The sequence below is a fragment of the Populus alba genome, chromosome 1 (assembly GCF_005239225.2).
Source record: "Populus alba chromosome 1, ASM523922v2, whole genome shotgun sequence".
Lineage (NCBI taxonomy): Eukaryota > Viridiplantae > Streptophyta > Magnoliopsida > Malpighiales > Salicaceae > Populus > Populus alba.
Genome location: NC_133284.1, coordinates 8,157,737 through 8,171,943, shown reverse-complemented (window position 1 = coordinate 8,171,943; position 14,207 = coordinate 8,157,737). Strand labels below are relative to the sequence as shown.

Sequence of the window (14,207 nt, the reverse complement as noted above, 5' to 3'; positions counted from 1 at the left end):
TTTAAATTTTTTTATTAAAATATATATTAATAACAGCTGAATATTTTTTATGTTTTTAAAAAATAAAATTGATGTGACTCAAGTGTAATAATGCATGTCAATAATTTAGTTTATTCTATTTCAAAAGTAATATTTGAAATTTTAATTTTTATAAGAAAAATGAAATCATTTCAAAAGATCTTTCAAAAAATCCAAAGTACAGGCCCATGTAGCAATTGAGATTTAGGCTCAATATTTCCCTTCATTTTGACCCAATTGAGCTTCAATTTATTTCGGTTCAAATAATTCCCTTTATCACAAGAATGCCTAAATACCCTAAAACCCTAAACCGACCCTAGAACCCCAAAGTCTATCTCACACGCCAGAAAGCTACCTTATTTCCTCCACCTACACTACTCCACCACCACCAGAAATGGCAAGCCTGATACCCGAAACCACCAAAAAACTCTTCACCGCAGAAAACCTCCGCTCTGCCACCAAACAATCCGACCGCTGCCTCATCGTCCCCGTCCGCCTCCGTCGTGCCATCAAAAAATACCTCCGAGGTAACAATTATATATGCTCTTTTTTTTTTTTTTTTTTGCAAAGATCGAAACTTTTGTACACAATAGTTCAATTTTTTTGAAAAGATGAAAATTTGCAGAGCAAGAAGAGCCACACATGAAGAAAAAAGTTTTAAGACTATCAGAATCATTCAGCGATATCAAAGACAAAAACTTGATGTTAGCAATTAATACATCAAAGGAGCTAGTTGAAGATCCATTTAAGTCTATGGAGAGGTCTAAGAGATGGAAAATTAAGAGTTCTTATGGCGACATTGGACTTAATTATAGAGATGATGAGACTATTGCTTATGTTGCTTCTCGTATGCCTGCTGTTTTCTCTGCTTGCTATAGAGTCCTCAGTGAAGTAAGTAAAATGATTTTTTTTGTGTGCTTAGGAGCATTTCTTGTGTTATTATTATAACCCAGATGAAAAGTTTGTGTCTTTAGTGTTTGTTTATTGTTATTTATTTATTTATTTTTCTGGAACTTTTGTGGGTTTTTGGTGTTTGTAGGTTAGGAGAAGGCTACCGGGTTTTTCTCCTACTAAAATTTTGGATTTTGGAGCTGGGACTGGTTCAGCTTTCTGGTAAGATGCTCTTCTTTTTATTGTGGTATCATATGATGTACAATTATGGAAGTGTCGGTGAGGTTTAAAAAACAATTGTGGAATTGATGATGAATTTGAGTTTTCTTGATGTTTTAAGTGAAATTTTGTAGGGCAATAAGAGAAGTGTGGCCAAAGTCATTACAGAAGGTAAATTTAGTGGAACCATCACAGTCTATGCAGCGTGCCGGTAGAAGTCTTATACAAGGTAATTTGCTGACTAATTTTTTCAAGTCTTTAGGACATTTTAAATGTTTTGTTTGTTTTAGATTTTGGTGGTTAAGATAAATTCTGAGGCTACTACATTATATTGATTGTTTAGATTTGAAGAATTTGCCACTTATTCATAGCTATAGTAGCCTTCAAGACTTGAGTAAAAGTATTCGCAAGTCCGAGAGGAAACATGACCTTGTAATTGCTGTAAGTTGAATTTCCCGATGACTCTTAGCTTGTTAGTGTTAACTGCCCATAAGTGCTTTACTTTTGGTGTTGTGTAACATGTTTCACTTTATTTGATCTTTAATTGGTAATAACTACTTCTATATGTCTGTTGCTATGAAGTCCTATGTTCTGGGGGAGATACCATCATTGAAGGACCGAATTACTATAGTGCGCCAGCTGTGGGAACTTACAGGGGATGTTTTGGTATGTGATTTTTTGCTTGTTATTGATATTCATGTCTCAGCATAATGTGAATCTGAGGATTGACTGGTTATTTTACATAACTAGTCATGTCTTTCTAGTTATCATTCTACATGGAGGGAGAGAAAAAAAGGGAAAATACATGTGAAATATAAATATTGCACACTTATATATGGGATTTCATTTGTTTTTTGTTCTTGCGTTACTTTTTGTTTCTGAAAAACGTAAGCATGGAGCAGGTTTTAATTGAGCCAGGCACGCCACATGGATTTGGTATCATATCACAGATGCGATCTCACATACTATGGATGGAGAAAAGGGTCAGTTCATTGTTTCTTATTGAGCATTCTTTGGCACAAGAATTGTGTTACGGTGCCTATCAATAAATCTCAGATGAATATGTTGTGTTTCTAATTATGTTTGCACTTAGTTGTTATGCTCATGTAATTCATTTAAACAATTATATCAATGAATTTTCAGAAATGTGGTAAAGCTGAAGGGAAAATCAATGAAACTTGTAAGGATTTGGTGCCCTACAAAGGTGGTGCATTTGTAATTGCTCCTGTAAGTATCATAATGGCTTTCCTCCTAGTTTTCTTTCTTGTGAGGTCAACTTATGGAGCCACCTTTTCATTTTTTTCCCTTTTTCTTTGTTTGCCTAATAGCAACTTGATGCAGTGTTCTCATGATGGGAGCTGTCCTTTGGTGAAATCTGGAAAATACTGTCATTTTGTTCAGCGGTTGCAGAGGACGACATCACAGCGAGCATACAAGGTACTTCCTATTACATTTCTGCATTATTTGCGTGCAAGATTCATGTCTCAAGCATGTTATAGGAGCACATTAATTTATCAGAAAAAAGACATGGAATTCATAGAATTAGTGATCGAACTATAAAAGCAAAAAGAAAATGTTCTTAATTTGCATTTTGTTTTTCATCAATCAAAGATTATGTAAAAATAAATTTACATCCCCCCAACCAAAATAATACTAGATGATGAGAGGAAGTATGTTTAAAGGTCGAAGTATCATATAATCTCTAAATATTTGTACTGGGGAATATAACTGGGTTGCCTACGAGCCAAGTGTTCAAATATTTCTATATTATATACAACAAAATGCTGTAGGCCCTTTGAGATATATGTAAAAGAAAGAAGGAAGTCTAGGAAAATTGGGACTTAGTAAGTTAACACTTTTGCTATATCATCCACAATCAGGACTGATCTGGTTCACATACATTTATATGCTGTCTGAAGATGTAAGCTAAGTTCCGGTGCCCACGTTACGATGCGGGCCGTATCAAGTCAACTAAAGTGTAAAAAAAAATGTGGGCGCTGTTAAAATTTTGTTCTTTATGAAAAACCTCATGTGTGCCTTCAAAGCTTGATCACCGTGTTAGATAAAACTAATTGACTATCATGTGTTAATGAATGGAAAAAAAATCGGTCATGATAAACAAAGACTTAAAAAAAAAAAAAATCGCAATGTGTCATACTATGTAGCATCTTTGTTTAATTATATGTCAATGTCTATTTTTTGAAAAAATGAAAATAAAAACTGAACCGAAAATAATAATTTGTTAGCACAATTCATGTGCCTTTTATTATTCATGGTCTAGGTTTTAACTCCATCCGTGTTGGTGGCCCTGTTTGACCGAGTTAGTCTTAGCACTACCTGATCGCACCGTTTAAAACCCAATCTGACTGCCAAATGTTTTTTAGTTCGCTGTTGTTGCCTAACTTGATTAGACTCAATTGTGAAATAATGAAATGTTAAAGGATAAAAAAAATAAAAAAAAATAGGGATTGAAATGAAAAGATGACACCGTATTGTATCCATCCCAGTCAATTAAGGTTAACCTGGTATGCCAATCCATCCCATTTATTTTTCTTCCCATCTTTTCTCCATGGCTAGGCCTTAATAGGGCATGTGTGGGATGGAATCTAGGACTAAATTGAAGGGTCATCTGAGAACTAGGGATTGAAATAAAAAAATATTAGTTGACCAGGGATCAAATATAAAAAAAGTTTGGCATGTGTTGGAAGCGTCAACATTTGAGGAAACCCTGTCGCATTCGAGAATGGAGCTTCATGCTTCGTTCACGGCCTTTATGGTCCTTGTTGGAATCATCTTGTCAAGGTCTCTTCCAGGCCTGCACGTGTCGGTGAGTCGACGACGATTGTCCTTTTTTTTGTTCTTCACCTTTATATGTCAATAAATGAAAAAAAAAATGGTTAACGATAAAGATTTGAAAAACAAAATTGCAGTCGTACTATTTAGCACCTTTGTTTAATCGTGTTTTTTTTTTTAAATAAAAACTGAATGGAAAAAAATAATTTGTTAGCATAGTTCACGTGCTTTTTATTTATTCATGATCTAGGTTTCAACTCCATCCGTATTGATGGCCTGTTTAACCAAGTTAGGCTAAATGTGACCTGATTGCACCGTTTAAAATACAATCCGGCTTCCCAAAAATTTTTTAGTTCGCTGTTTTTGTAACTTTTGGCTAACTTGATTGCAAAAAATAAAGAGACCACGCAACCTGGGTTAGCATCCTAAATTGGTCATGACTATAATGTGCTAACCTGTCATGGCAATCCATCCCATTCATTTCTCTTTCCATCTTCATCTTCTCTTTGGTTGAGCTTTAATTGGGTCGGGTAAAATAAAATCTGAAGGGCCATCTTAGAACTAACGATCAAGATAAAAAAATAAAATGAAGAGTTATAAAAGAATTAGGGATTAAATAAAAAAAAAATAGCTCAAATTAAAAAAAAAGTATGCTACATGCGTTGCACACACCTGCATGTAATTGGGCAGGTGAAATGAAATCTAGACTAAATTGAAGGGCTTAGAACTAAGGACAAAAAAAAAAGAATAGCGAAGAGTTGTAACAGTATTAGGTGCCAAATAATAATAAAGGCTAATCAGGAATCGAATTAAAATAAAAGTTTGGTGCGAGCTTTACGTCAGCGTGTGAAGAAACGTATAGCATTCAAGCATGGGGTTTCCTACAGGCTTTGTTCATGGCCTTTTTGGGCGCGGTTGGAATAGTCTCAGCAAGCTCTCTCATCTGGGCCTGCGAGTGTCGCTGGTGAGTCGATGACAGTTGCCTTTTATTCTTTTTCTTCACCTTCTCTCCCATTTGCTCTCTCCCTTGATATCTGTGCAAAACCAAAACGAAAACAAAACCTGCTGTTGCTGTTGCCGTCCACAGTAGAGTGAGAGGATCTACAATGATTCCACAAGAACTAGTTTTTTCTATAACTATAATGATATTTCAAGTGTTCGTTTGATATGGGTGAGTGTTTGCTATACTCTGCAATATAGGCCTTGCCATGTTTAGCGGGTACAGCATGATATCAGTATTTGTTGAAGCAGAGACCCCTCCACGCGAATACTACTGTTTTTAGGGGTGGTTGCATCTTATCAAAATTGTAAAGACTCGATTTCAAGTTTATAGTTATCCTTTTATTTAAAGTTCTTTGCAGTTTTCATTCATTTCTTTTAACACCTGTACTATGTATAAGAACTTGGTTATGTCTTTTTGTTGCTGAAAGAGAGATTCTGCTGCCCCCTTTGGAAGGATTGAAGTAAGAAATTCACCATTATGCTTCCCTTGTTCTTGACTTGCAGCGTTCCAAGGGTGAAACTTTACGTGGATTTGAGGATGAGAAGTTTTCCTTTGTCGCTTTCAGACGAGGACAACGGCCCCGGTTGGTATTCTATTACAATGTGTTAGAATTTATGAATTGTTTCATTTAGAGAAAATTAAACGATATCAAAAACTGAAGGTGCTACTATGAAATCTTATTTTTATTTTTTATCATTCTACTGGGAAATATTAATATTGACTAAATTATCTAACATTACATGGATTTATTTCAATTATTTCTTTTTTTTAAAAAAAAAAACTGTCACCATGAACATCCCGGCTATTTGTTCCAGCATTAATGTCTTAAGGGGCAAAAGTAATTGAATTTTTTGAGAGATACAAAATGCTAATAGACTTAAAAAGTTCAAATATAAAACAGGGAGGAAGTCAATACCTAAGATAGAATACACAATGGAGATTATTCAAGAGTGGAATATGCAAAAGCTTTAAGCCCCCATCTGCTTACCAACTTTTTCTACCAAGCTACCAAACAAGTCAACTTCAAAGCTAAGTCCAAGTAGACAGCTTGCTTCCAATATTATAATCTGCTCATGGCCCAAGATTAATCTTTAATTTTCCTTTCATAGATTATTGTTATCTACAAATTGCCCAGGACTATGATCTGAATGTTGTTTATCATTGTTTTACTTTGCTCCATTTGAACAGAAAACCTTGGCCTCTTGATGGCATGAGATTTGAGACTTTGAAGGAGCAGCATGCTAAAAGAAATCCAGAAGATCTTGAGATTGATTATGGTAAATTCAACACCTTTTTTTTTCTTAGAAATCTCTGAAGAAATGTTTTCTTGCAACTTGATTGGTGTCAGACAGCAAGTAGAAAATATAATTATAATTGCATCACCGCCTTACTTGTCCAGACACACAATCTGATTGCATTCTGTTTCTGTTACTTGCAATTGATCTTGACAGAGGACTTGATTGAGCAAAATCAACCCGAGGAGGAGGCTCCATATGAAGAGGTGGGCCCAGTTTACTATGATTCTGACGTCATTGAAACCGACACCAATGATGATAATGACGAAGAGGAGCAAGAAGTAGAAGCTCAAGCTGATCTTGGGGGAGGCTGGGGAAGGATAGTTTTCTCACCTTTTAAGAGAGGCAGGCAGGTAACCATGGATGTTTGCCGATCAAACAATCGTGATAACTCAGAGGGCTCTTTTGAACGAATAGTTGTCACGAAGAGTAAAAGTCCTGCTTTACATTACCAGGCACGAAGATCGCACTGGGGTGACCTGTGGCCATTCTAAAGCAAAATGACCCCTGCATTTGTCTGGTAACTGCTCTTGTAAGTTGAAAACATGTAAAATTAGATGCCTGCGTATATAAGTGCCTTTTCACCATATGATTTTGTTTACTTAATCGCCTCGATGGCTGGGATAAATGGTGTGCTTCAGACAAGAAACTTGCGATTGTAGCATTTTCAGTGGGAATTAATTCCATGAAGTTGAAAACAGAAATAAGAGCAGCCCCCCTCCCTTTTCCCTCAAGAACTGTGGAAAAATGGATATACCATGGGTATTTTGGCTCAGCAACTTGGCTTGTAATCCTTGTATTGAAGCTTGTGCCTCTACAGAGCCTTGTGTTTGAGCTGCTCTAGTAGTAAACAGTGGCTTAACTTGCAAATTTCGTGTATTAAAACTCAGGTCAACCCCAACCAGTTCAAGTTGAGCCCAAACAACATTGAAACATTCCTGACCTTGGCTCGGCTTGGCTCGGCTTGATTTGTTTGTAATCCAAACTACTTATGATAAACCAGCCATGCAGAAATCTAGTGGCGTTTGTTTCATACTTTCATGGAAAATACTTTTTAAAACTTTTCCATGTTTATTTAATTTTAGAAAAATTAATGAATGAAAAGTAGTTTCTAGTCAAAAGGAAGAACCCAATCCTTTCCGACAAAATAAAGTGCTTCCCCTCTCTCAACTCTGGAAAATACTTTTCGGATCTTTAACGAAAAGACGTAAAGTGATGAATAAATTACTTTCAAAATCAAAATCTAATGAAATAGGTTTCAAGAGATTTATATATATATATATATATATATATATATATATATATATATATATATATAATCAAGCGCAACTCAATTGTTCAATAAATAAAATATAATTTAAAAATAAAAAGCAATTAACGCATGCAATAAATGCGCTAACACATTAAACATGCCACCACATTTAGGTGGCGTGTAAGATCATATACGGTGTCTGAATGCAGCATTTTTGATGTGTTTAAAATCGTCATGACAACCCCTCTTTCTATAGACGACTTATTTTTAATTTGGTGTTAATGTTATTTTTTTCTTTTTTATTCTCTATTTTCACATCTATTCCTCCAAATTCTTAATGCAACTCTTCTATTCTTTCCTTCAAATTTTGTCCATGTTTTTTTTTTTATTATAATTTTATATTTGAAATAAATTTATAAAATAAATTTTTTTTTCAATTTCATCTTCCTTCAATATTTTTATTATTCAGATTTGGATTTTATTTTTTTAATTACTATTTATTTTATTGAAATAATTTGAAAAATTAGTTTTTTTTTAATTTCACTCTCTTTTTAATTTTTTTTATTGTCATATTTGGTACCCAATCTTTTAATAAACTTAAAGAAAATAATTAAAATATTAATAAATAATTTTACAGCTTATTTTCTATAAAATAACCTAATAAATATTTTTTAACTCATTTTCTATAACACCTTAAAACATTGAAAAATAATATGATTTTTCTTGAATTCGCTTTTAATAAAAGCTATTTTAAAAAGAAATCAGTACTTTCCGCCAACAAAAGGGAATATATTTCATAGAATTATAAAATTAAGGACTTGACTTGCTTTTGCTTAAAGGCAATTGGCCCCATTATAAATTACAATTCACACTTTACAACTTGTTTGCCGCAATCGAATCTAAAATCCAGGTTACGTTTCATAGGAGAACAAATTAAGATTTCTAGTTACCGAGAATCACTAAGCAAATCCCCTTTTCATTTGCTTAAAGGTTTAGTTAATTGACATTATGACAATCTTTAATTAATTTTTTCAATTTTCAACTCCAAAAGAAAGCGATGCATACGAAAGACACCAATAATTAAGAAATGTAGAACAAGGTCAAGAAGGATAACCTTGCGATGCAAGCTTGAGGATGAAACACAAACTTCAGTAGCTGAAACCCAGGAAGTCTCTTGTTTAACTCAAGCTAGCTAGCCAGATTGCGTGCATGTTTAATGAATTCTTATGTTTTATCACTGCAATATTATTAATTATTGCCCAGAAGAGATACAATTAAGGCCGTCATTAAATATTGTTGCTGGCCCGGCGTCATCTCTTCTCGTGTGTTACGCAAGAAACACGGCAGGAAAGAAAAGGAGGCGGTGGCAAAGGAGGGGAGGTGGGAGTGAGCAAAGCACACACCCTTTTATTAGTAAGAATTAATTAAGCTAAAAGAGAATCCACAAAGGAATCCAAGTGACCATGATCATCTGCCTTGAGGAGTTGCTGGTATTCCTCAAAGATGTCATCTAACATGATATCTTTCTGTAAAGAAATTGGACACGAGGGATCATGGTCACAGACTAGACCATCAAATTCTTCATCATTGGAAGCCCAAGCCTGTCCACCATTGTTAGCAACTTTAAGACCAGACATTCCCCAGCTGGTATGATCGCCATCCTCTGCGTTCCTAGACGATGACCCGATCATGCTTTGAATATTATTGATATATTTTGCAACCGAGGATGTACAAACCCTTGTTGCCCGTGGGAGATAAATCTTGCGTCTTTGTAGCAGCCTTCCATTTTTCGACTGCAAATGCCTTCGTTGTCCTCCTTTTTCTTCCTTTTGTCGCTGGCCTTAGCGTCGCTTCTCTTTCCAGCTGATTCCCCCATGCATGTGGACCTATTCCCTGCCGTGCTGTTCTTGAGTCTTTTGCTAAGGTGAGAGTTCCAGTAGTTCTTGATCTCATTGTCAGTTCGTCCGGGCAACCTTCCCGCAATGAGAGACCAGCGGTTGCCAAGAAGAGAATGCAGACGGATGATGAGGTCATCCTCATCAGGAGTGATGTTCCCTCTCTTGATATCAGGCCGAAGGTAGTTCATCCATCTCAGCCTGCAACTCTTCCCACATCTAAGTAACCCTTCATTCATACGAAAACAAAAACACTAGATTAAAAACCGTATCAACTGTTGGTATGAGAGAATCACATCCACTTTGCCAGCTTTCTTGGGCAAATTAAGATCTCCAATAAAAACCGTACGAACTGTTGGAAAGAGAGAATCACATCACTTACCAGCTTTCTTAGGCAAAGACCTCCAATGACCTTCACCATGTGCCTGGATATAGTCAATGAGCAACGTGTCTTCTTTAGTAGTCCATGGGCCTCTATACAGACCAACTTTAGAGCAACATGGAGCTCTTCCCATTTTAATTCCCTTGCTCGCAATTTCTACTGTCTGGTACTCACTGCGAACTCAGCAAGAGGAGAGATGCATGCAGGCAAGCATGAAGAGTAGGGACATTTCTAGATTTTTTTGTTAAAATTATTGACTTGAAGAGTACCAAAAAATGAGATGAAATATTATATATAGAGGCTCTTGTATTTATATTAGAAATATATGTTGAGCTTATTAAATCCTGAGTCTGTGTCTCCTGGGGAGGTAGATATGTGTTTTCGCCTTCTAGAATGTGAGGTGGTAAGTGGAGATAAGCTGAACAAACTTTCTCATACCTTTATCTGCCCTTCAGACTCCATTATTCTTTGGCTCCATATTGAAGCGCATGATGGATCTCATTGGTAGACAGGGTCAAAACGTTTTACGCGTGTACGTAATAGAATAATTTTGAAACTCCCTACAAGCTAGGAAATAAAAAGGGCAAAAAATCCTTCAGTACGGCGCACACTCAACTGATAAATTCGCTGGAGTATAGAGATGCCGCCTTTAAATTCGAATATTTTTTTTTTTTAAATTCATCATTTCCCATGCAAATTGAGTTTATAATTTATTGTAATTTTTTTAAAAATAAGATTATCTCAGGTCTCGTAACCCGAAGTCACGAGTTTTGGGGTTACGTTGATTGATTAGGGTTTTTTTGTCATTTTTGTAATTGATTTTTTTTTAATTTCATTATTTAATATTTTGATTGATTAGAAATTAGTCAAGGGTTTGGTGGGTTGACTCGGGTCTTTTTTTAATTGATTTTTTTTTAATTTTATCATTTAACATTTAATTGATTGGGATTTAAGTTTCATAATTTATTTTGATTTGTTTTTTATGGAGTGATTTCGGTCTTATAATTTAGGTTTGACATGTTAACTTAAGTTGAATCGGGTCTTTACATTTTTCTTTTTTCAATTTCATTCTTCAACATTATGTTGATTGTGTATTGAGTTTCAATATGTTTTTTTATTTGTTTTATATGAGGTTATCACGATCTTATAATTTAGGTTGCAGATTTGAAATAATAACTTTGGTTGACTCAGGTTAATTTAATATATTGTTATCTCAATGTTTTTAAAAAAAAATGTCACCTTGAATTTTCTTAAGTCAAACTATTTTTTTCAATTATCGAGGTTGCCCTTAGACTTGTCAAGTTGATTGAGCCACATTAATTTAATTTTTACATAGTTTAATTTTTTTTCTTCTTGAAAACACATCAAGAATGCCTACATAGTTTAATTCACGGCTCCATTTAGAGGTATTTAACTCCACATTCATTCTCTTGAAGGTGCCAACTTGATCAACCCAGAATCTAAAAATGTAGTGATGGCTTATTAGGGACATGATATTGAAGATTTTTATAGAAAAATTAGGATGTAAACGTTCAATTTCATGAAAATGAGGTATATAGAGGGGATATTTTTTCTTTCCATTTGCAAAAATAACTCGTGCCATTTGGAAAGATGCCGACCCGATCATCCAAAACTAACAGGGAAGGAAACAAACATGGGTGAACAACGCGTCGTCTAAGTTAAACCCCTAATTAGAGTTTTTAATTTGAGATTTAAAAAGATTTTTATTTTAGTATCTATTCTTCTAATTGTTTTAATTGCACCGATAATTTCCCCTCAAACACTTAATTTTATGCAATTTAATTTTTGTCAAACTCAATCATCAATTCCAAATTTTAGTATCTTTTATTATTTGGTCTTTAATTTTGAATTCTTCAATCAAACCTCTAATTGGCTATCAAACTTTATTTTTTTTCATGTAATATAATACAAATAATATAAACTTTATTTTTTAATAAAAATAAATATAAATTTATTAAAGAGGTTTCATGTAATAATTTAAAGTTTTTTAATTAATAATAATTCTTTGAAATGATATCTCACCATCTCTCTCACACACATATTTTTTTTTTTTTTAAGAAAAAAAAAAGCATGTGCTCTGCGTGCAGTAGACGTGCTCTAAAAACCATGGAATTACTCCAAAGAAATATTTTTTTTTTGTTTGTGAATTATATTAATCACTTTAAAGTTAAATAAGAAATTATTATGTGAAACTATTGATGTTTTTTTATTCTCACCCAATCCTCTTTACTCTCATAATTCAGAACAATCATGACCTCTAGAAAATAAGATAGTACTACAAATAAAATAAAACGTTGGAATAACATCCAGAGACAAGAGCCAACGAGTACCAAGAGCCTTTTTTCTCATCTGTGGTTATATTCATCACCTCTGCACATGGTCTTAACAGGCACCATGAAGGTTAATTTTTTTCACAGTCGAAGAGGTAAACAAACCATAATTGAATCCGTCCGTCCTAGCCTGTAGTTACAATGACAAGACCCCAAATGTCAGAACTTAACATATCATGGCACCTACATGGACATAATATGTTTTGTTCGGTCACTCGACAACACCTAGATGTATTGTTCTTATCATAAATTTCAACAATAAGTTGTCAGTAAAGATATTAAGATCCTACCATGCCTTACCTAAAATGATCTATATTATGTAGTCTAGATATAGTTTAAAGATTTTGATAGATTTCTAACTAAAAATATATTTATGGCTCAGAATAAAGATTTGTTTTCATGAATAAATCTGGCATTTAAAGTTTATTGTTTGCTCGTATACCCAAGTAAATTCTTACAGGAAGAGTTCATATGGATGCCTGACAGGATTTATCTATCCTGGAATGCAAAAGGGTTCTCCACAACTGGTATATTGTGGTGAAAAATACTATCAATTAAAATTGATGAATATATAAAATAATCCTGAAACTTTTCTAATCAATTCCTGATATTTAAATATCAATCTACTTATAGGTCCTGAATTTATACCAGGATGTTAACCATTAATTTTCATGATTTAAAATTTTTGAGTTATTGAAATATTGGTCAAATCCGTAAGGAATTTTACAAACTTGATGTAAATTCAAAAAAATACAAAGAAAAATCAACGTAGGTATTTTTTTAAAACCATGCTAAAAAATGTTTTTTCTTTTATGCAATTTTTATAAGGATTAGGTTGTATGCAATAAAAAAAAATAATTATTCTTTTTTGTTATAGCAATTTTTTCACTTGCTATTTTGATTTTTCAGCGCCAACTTGAGTAATCTTCTAGATTTTTTTTCATAAATATCCTCTTATATTTTGAATTATTTCTTTATTATTGATTGTTTTGTGTTGTCAAAAAATCGATAACAATAATGCATAACAATTATTGTTATAGGTAGGGACCAATATTCATACCATTCCTCCAAAAGCTGGTTAGCTTCTCAAAATTTGTTCATCTTTTGATGTTTAAACGAATGTATTTGATTCATTATTAATTCTCATCCTTCTTTTTTTTAATCCTATTAGATATGGAGGTTAGCGGGCTTAAAGAATCCACGTCTTACAAAAGAGGTTAACGTTATGGCTAATCAAAGAATACCCCACTGAAAGTAAAACATTTTTTAATTTTTTTTTTACTTTAAAGAAAATAAAAACATCTCAACTGCCATAATTTGGTCATAAATTTATTAGAGGTTTGAATGGCAAGTAAATTTACATTTTATCATAAAGTCCTAAATTTAAATTCAAAGAAAGATTGCTACAAATAAAATATTTTGTACATAGACTCATTTTATTACAAGCATGTTAAGACTCAACAAGAAAAATAAAACACAATTTCCCTTACAATATATATATAAATTATTAAAGAGGTTTCATCTAATAATTTTAAATTTTTAATTAATATAATTTTTGAAAATGACATTAGAGTCTTCAAATCTCACCATCTCATTTATTTTAATTAAAAATTTAATTTCTACATAAATCATTGGTTGAATTTAGATATAGATTTAATAATTTAATTTAATTTAAGTTAAGTTAATATAAAATTATTAATGAGGTTTAAACAAATAATTTAAATTTTTTAAAGTTAATATAGATTTTTTAATAATTTAGATACATTGATTGAATTGTTCGAGGGAAAACTAACTATAAACAACCCAATGCTTAATTTCATTGCGAAAAAATAAATGTTTGGACTTATTTTTCTATAGGGTGTCGGAGGTGAATGGAATCCATTGTTTTGCTTCGTGATAATTTACATTTTAGGGACAGTCTCATATTTTAAAAAATGCATGAAATATTTCTTGTTTGTGAAATTATATTAATCGTTGTAAAGTTAAATAAGAAATTATTATGTGAAACTGTCGATGGTTTGTTTTTTTCTCACCCAATCTTCTTCACTCTCAGAACAATCATGGCCAGAAAGGAGCTCACATGGGAAATGGCTAAGGATAAGACAAAA

General features: G+C 33.2%; 2 protein-coding genes across 3 annotated transcripts; one reads left to right on the top strand and one right to left on the bottom strand.

Annotated features, from left to right (window-relative positions):
* The first annotated feature begins 285 nt into the window (after window positions 1-285).
* LOC118033929 (rsm22-cox11 tandem protein 2, mitochondrial) lies at window positions 286-6,808 on the top strand. Of its 2 annotated transcripts, XM_035039067.2 has the most exons (12): window positions 286-545; window positions 644-909; window positions 1,058-1,131; window positions 1,263-1,357; window positions 1,472-1,569; window positions 1,711-1,794; window positions 2,031-2,111; window positions 2,272-2,355; window positions 2,470-2,565; window positions 5,428-5,507; window positions 6,113-6,201; window positions 6,376-6,808. In XM_035039067.2, the coding sequence occupies exons 1-12, from the start codon at window positions 413-415 to the stop codon at window positions 6,711-6,713; spliced, it is 1,518 nt and encodes a 505-aa protein (XP_034894958.1). In that variant the 5' UTR covers window positions 286-412; the 3' UTR covers window positions 6,714-6,808. The 2 variants fall into 2 exon arrangements, with proteins under 2 accessions (XP_034894958.1, XP_073263167.1); XM_073407066.1 differs by lacking the exon at window positions 286-545 and having other exon boundaries at window positions 662-909; window positions 1,250-1,357.
* A 2,032-nt stretch (window positions 6,809-8,840) lies between these two features.
* Window positions 8,841-10,005, bottom strand: LOC118033930 (transcription factor MYB1-like). Its single transcript, XM_073407206.1, has 2 exons — window positions 9,749-10,005; window positions 8,841-9,595 (listed from the first exon to the last, which is right to left on the bottom strand). The coding sequence occupies exons 1-2, from the start codon at window positions 9,879-9,881 to the stop codon at window positions 9,159-9,161; spliced, it is 570 nt and encodes a 189-aa protein (XP_073263307.1). The 5' UTR covers window positions 9,882-10,005; the 3' UTR covers window positions 8,841-9,158.
* Window positions 10,006-14,207: the final 4,202 nt, after the last annotated feature.